The sequence below is a fragment of the Lepisma saccharinum genome, chromosome 9, assembly GCF_977018435.1.
Source record: "Lepisma saccharinum chromosome 9, izLepSacc3.1, whole genome shotgun sequence".
NCBI classification, from domain to species: domain Eukaryota; kingdom Metazoa; phylum Arthropoda; class Insecta; order Zygentoma; family Lepismatidae; genus Lepisma; species Lepisma saccharinum.
Window position 1 is genome coordinate 77,966,548 of NC_139237.1, and position 6,000 is coordinate 77,972,547.

The 6,000-nt window shown below is 37.8% G+C and overlaps 1 protein-coding gene across 1 annotated transcript in view; it reads left to right on the forward strand.

The window, feature by feature from the left end:
• Window positions 1–2,355: 2,355 nt before the first annotated feature.
• Window positions 2,356–6,000, forward strand: part of LOC145992487 (protein snakeskin-like) — a 6,081-nt gene continuing 2,436 nt past the window's right edge. The window contains exons 1-2 of the mRNA XM_083128868.1: window positions 2,356–2,434; window positions 5,338–5,523. Of these exons, the coding sequence (XP_082984994.1) occupies window positions 2,360–2,434; window positions 5,338–5,523 (261 nt within the window). The 5' untranslated portion in view covers window positions 2,356–2,359. The remainder of the gene's footprint in view (window positions 2,435–5,337; window positions 5,524–6,000) is intronic.

Here is a 6,000-nt window from a genome sequence, read left to right on the forward strand (position 1 = left end):
TTATGTTTAAAGTTACACAGGCAGTTTATGCCAGACGAGCCTTGTTCAGAAATTATACCAAGAGCCGTTTCTCAAAAATTACGAGCGGAGTTTTTTAATACTTGAAATATGCTGCTTCAGGGTTTCAAGCTGCACTTTAGTTTTGTGTAGTGTTCGATATAAAATATTTGCCGAGACACGATAACTGGCACGCTAATCAGTATGACCAGGTGTAGATCCACGGGTAGGACGATAGAGGCGATCACTCTTCCCAACTGCTAGTTTATTTGATATAATATTATGCCCAATATTTCTGAAAACCCAAATGTTCTGTCTGATCATCAATTTTAGCAGGTTCGAGAATAGGAACTGGACCTACAATTTATATTTGAATCAGAACAACTGTGCGATATGCCTCAAAATGGGATCAAACTCAATGCCCCCCTTGAGGTAGTAGGTTTTTGTTTTCTTTGTTTATTCACTTCACTCCTCGCACCTGATCGATCAGTTTGTCGTGGTAAGGGGAGAAATTTAATGACATACAATAATAACCATAAATAATACCCTGTTCCTGTTTACAGTACTACATATCGCTTACATTAAACAGTCATGGACGTCCGGAAGGGTGGGCAAGCGGGGCCACAGCCCCCTTGGAAAATGAAAGTCAACCAAAAATTATACATTTCACACATAGAATTTCATTTCAACCAAATTAACATGTGTTAATTATTGGACGAGCATGATAAATACAAATTGAAGCAATGCTTTTTGAGGGGACAACACTATCATGGGGGAAAATGTGCATTGTTTGCTCCACCCCGTAAAAAATTACCTCGCTTGTCCCTGCCTGGAAAAAAAATCTGCGGACACCAATTAAAACAGTGCAAGTGTATCTTATAATCGATTCTCCAAAACTTGATGTCAGATGCATCAAGATATTTGACAACAACTCCATGGTTAGAGGTTACAAATGTACAGCTCTGATCAATCTTTAGTTGAAATAAAGCTGATGGTGTCAAGATGTCATTATAACCATTTGCAGCAACTTATTTTTAACTAACATTTTACAACGGATTTTCTTTACCGTTAATCTTCAGAACTCAACTTCTGTTTTTGGTATTTCTTTAATTAGCATTTTTAGTTTTTTCTGTTTTTTTTTTTCCAGTTTCATATACTGTCTTCTATACAGTCGCATCATGCAATTTTGCCCCCTTTAAATCTTTCATTTCTTAGCATATCCCTTACAAAATTTTGTTTACTATATTCAAGAAAGCTGAACTAAAAATCGATAATAATCGATCAAGGGTCCTGCGACAGAATTCCGAATAATAGATAAAGTTTACATTGATATTGCTGATCCATGCTCCGGTCATTTATATCATCCTCATCATCGCGATGAACCTAGAGATCAAGGACACATTTATCGGGAGTCCAGGGGGTCCGGACCCCCCACTCCGAAAGAACTTACCAAGTACTAAAATTAAATAATCAAAATATAATTGTTCAGCATTTGTTATATAATCGACATGGGCGTCCGTAGGTTTTTTTCCAGGGGGGGCCAATATGGCATATTTTCCCCAATAATAGTGTTCATCCTTCAAAAAACATTGCTTAAATTTGAATTTATCATGTTCGTGCAATAAGTAACACACATTATTGTGGCTGAAATTAAATTATATGTGTGAAATATGTAATTTTTGGTTGACTTTCGTTTTCCAGGGGGGGGGGCAAGGCCCCCCCTTGCCCCCCTTCCGGACGCCCATGATAATCGATGGTTATTTTTCTCCGCTAACTTATTGCGATCATACGGCTTTGAAGGACAGTTCCAAAGATTTATGCACAGTACTACTTATGATAATATACATAAAATATTAATTAGGAACTTTACTTTTCGTCAATTGGATGTAACTCCTTTTGTAATATTCAATAAATTTTCAATTCTTTATATATTGATATTCGCTAGATAATGAATACTGTTATATCTCTATTCTTTTACCATCTTTTTACATATTAATGTAATAATAACAATACAATATTACATATTTTATTATTATTATTATAGAGACACTTGGCCGGACCCCACCCCGAAATGCATTTCTAGATACGTGCCTGCTAGGCAAGACGTAAAATAATAACAAAATAGAAACAGAAACATTGAAACATCCCTGGCTTAGTACTGGAAACATTTATGTTGATAAAGTTTTCAAGAGCCGTGGCAACCCCGTTCTACAGGAAGCTCCATTTTAGCTGCTTCCACCGAAGAACTTGTTGCCAATCATCTAAGACAAGGATATGCCATTAGCCTCATTCTTGCGCCACTAGCGCCACTGGTGGCAGAGCTCTCAGAACGCCTCCTAACAGCGTAAGCTACAACACTGCCATGGGTACCAAAATTTTCGCTGTTACTTTCGAAGAGTTGAAACAACCAGGATTCATTCTCAAGTTTCTGGAGATTGTAAGTATATACAAGCGAAGGATTTACTTGTAATGATTTGCGTTCAATTTCTGATTGCTGGATGCTTTTATCATTTAGCATATCTTTTACCCTTACAGTAGGTTAGGTTTGGTTGTTTTGGTATTTCCTAACTGTCTTTTCTGCTTCTGTACGCGTACAGAATATTATTTAAAACGAGAAACAAGCTTTCGACAGCTGCGATAACTTTTCACAGCATATATCTTTGTAATATAAGTCCTGCCTCTTCCAAATGCCGGAACTATGTTTTCAAACCTTAATAGATTGAGTTCTTATTTTATAATCATACTCAATGCCCTCGTGTACACTTTACGATAAAATCAGCAAACGGGAGTTTGGTCGAGAGTTTTGTACATAACTATTACGAAAAATGGAACTACTACAATAATTGTGAAATGTACAATCATCCGCAAAAAATGACAGATCTTGGAATACTCGCTGCCTTGCATGGAATCATGTGTTGCCTAATTCTACGGCGACGGGAGAACCTCAGTCTTCAAACGTTCGCCATTACCGCACGTTTGATTCGCTTTCTGCCAATCTTTTTTATTCTACCGTGTTCAGTCGTGCTCTACGTTCTGACGATGTGGTGGTAACATCAGGAAAATTGCCAGTGTGTTGGTAGAATTTGATGTGCAAGATGTATAAATAGCCGACGAAATGTTATTGGTAAACTCATTTTTAGAAAAAAAATATTGGCTTGATTTATTTGGTTTCTTTTACTTCACCTTTTTGATTTCGCACCCTGAGTCATTTATTATTATTATTATTTTATTGGATAAAGTGCTGGAATATGTAGACGTTCCAGTTCTAACATGGTTTCAGCATTGTACACTCTACTTTGCGCATTTCATATAAAGGGTGTCTATAAATGATTGGAGCGGTTTCATGATGTTACTGTATTCATGGACGTCCGCAGGATTGTTTCCAGGGAGGGGGAAGAAAGGTAATTTTTCCAGGGGGGGGGGGGCGGGTAAAGCAGGCATATTTTTCCCCATAATAGTGATGCCCTCTCAAAAAATACCATCTCAGTCTGAAATGTTCATGTTCCTTCAACTTATTTATAATAATTAACATAAATTTCTGTGGCTGAAATGAAATTATGTGTGAAATATATAATTTTCAGGTGGACATTCATTTTCCGGGGTGGGGGGCGCAGCACCGCCTTCCGGACGTCCATGACTGTATTATTGTATTATTGAACGTATCATGAAGTAACTTTACAGTATTGTAGAGAAACTCAAGTTTTGTGATACATTACAAGTCTTCGATATGTTCCCCTTTTATGTAAACGAAACTGGCCTGTACATGCTCAACTGTTTCTTCATGCACTGGAGAGACATCCTTACAGAGACATCCTGTAACTGTGAACTGTTCATACTATCGACGTATGCAGTTTGAACTGGGTGGATCTTTACTGAACTTCGTTCTAATCCCTGTCTGTCATCTCTGGCAAGTAAAGCGTGGAACCAACTGACTGTAAATTGCAGAAAGGAGAGAAATTTGGCCAAATTTAAACGACTGATTAGGACATTAATCTATAAATACTGACACCGTGCCTCATCTACCTCATTGCCTCCTTCACATGACGTAGTTGCAAAATTGTTTATTTCCATTTAGTTCTTATGCTTTTAAATTATATGATTTTGTAATATTCCATGTTATGTACATTTATAAACAAATAGCATAACTGTACATTAATTCATGTAGGGCAAAAATCTGTTTTTATAGTTACAGGATCAATGTAAAAGCTTAAGTGTAACCCTACTTCAAATAAATAATAATAATAATAATAATAATAATAATAAAAAGTCGTTGTCACTGAGCGACTTGCATGAATTTCGAGGACAGCTTATGCTTTCTCTTAACTACTGCTGCGCCCTAGCGGAAGGAAGCGGAAACGTAGAATACGGTGAATCATGTTTTTAAAGACTCTTCTTAACGTTTGCTGTGAAATTGCATCAACACAGCTTTGAATATTTGCTTGCAATTCCGGAATAGCGTGCAACAATTTTGTTTAATCAGCTGTTTATGCAGATTACAGCCTCAATAAATGCAGTTTTCGCTGTTGGTCACCACCTAAGAAGCAAAAATATGGTAAAAATAATCTACCTAGGTATGAATACTGACACCGTGCCTCATCTACCTCATTGCCTCCTTCACATGACGTAGTTGCAAAATTGTTTATTTCCTTTTAGTTCTTATGCTTTTCAATTATATAATTTTGTAATATTCCATGTTATGTACATTTATATACAAATAGCATAACTGTACAGTGGGATCCATGAGTATTACCGTGCAAATTGTCCATCACCATGTTCGAGCACTTTATTTGGCCCAATAAGAGCTTCAAGAATTAAAAGGAAACTCAAAACAAGCTGTTGACGTCTTCTGCACCGGCATACATAAAAATCAATCGCATAAAAACACACAGGATGTAAGAGTAAAATTAATGAAAATAGTCATGGACAATTTGCACGGTATTACTCATGGATCCCACTGTACATTAATTCATGTAGAGCAAAAATCTGTTTTTATAGTTACAGAATCAATGTAAAAGTTTAAGTGTAACCCTACTTCAAATAAATAATAATAATAAAAAGTCGTTGTCACTGAGCGACTTGCATGAATTTCGAGGACAGCTTATGCTTTCTCTTAACTACTGCTGCACTCTAGCGGCAGGAAGCGGAAACGTAGAACACCTACTACAGGAAATAAAACTTTGTGAGATACTTGTCCTTTAACATCAAATTCGAACAAATGACATCTAATACTATAGTTAATAATACAAATTTAAACCACTCCAATAATTTTTAGACACACTGTATTTCACTGTATTTCTTCAGCAGTAAATTCACCTCTCGTTTGTTTCCTTTACTCCTTAGGTCATTCTACTAGCGACAACCCTTGTCGCACGTCTTGGAAGGGGAGGTCAACCCACCAGCTTCCACAAAACATCCACGGACGCTGATACTCTGGGCCATGGAATCTGCGTTGCCTACCTGATCATCAGTCCCATCCTGGTGATCGGATATCTGATAGGCGAAGTCAACAACCAGAGAAGAAAGATGGTAAGAAGCGCCTTCAACAATTTGCCTATTTTGTTATTGCATAAACATCGGAGAAAATTAATCAGTGGAGCTTAACTTCAATTAACGATGACGGGGCATTGTGGGCAAGTCGGAGAAAAAAGTCCATTTTAAGTGCACATAGGCTGGACGTACAGTTTAAAGTGTACGAGTCACCGTGTAACTTTCACCCAATGGGAAGCTACACAATGACCCATTGATTACAAGGCGAGAACGTTACCACTAGGCCATCGGGGGGGGGGGGGTCATAGGAATGTCGTGTCCCGGAAAATTTTAAGGGTTTTGATTGGCTGATTGAGTTTTCTTTTACGTGCCTCTACTGGGAATCGAACCCGAGATCCCTTGATTACAAGGCGGCGACGTTACCACTACGCCATCGGGGAGACCCACGGTTTCCACTACTACATAGGCCTACATACGCACGTACATACATAAATACGCACACACCCACACGCATCA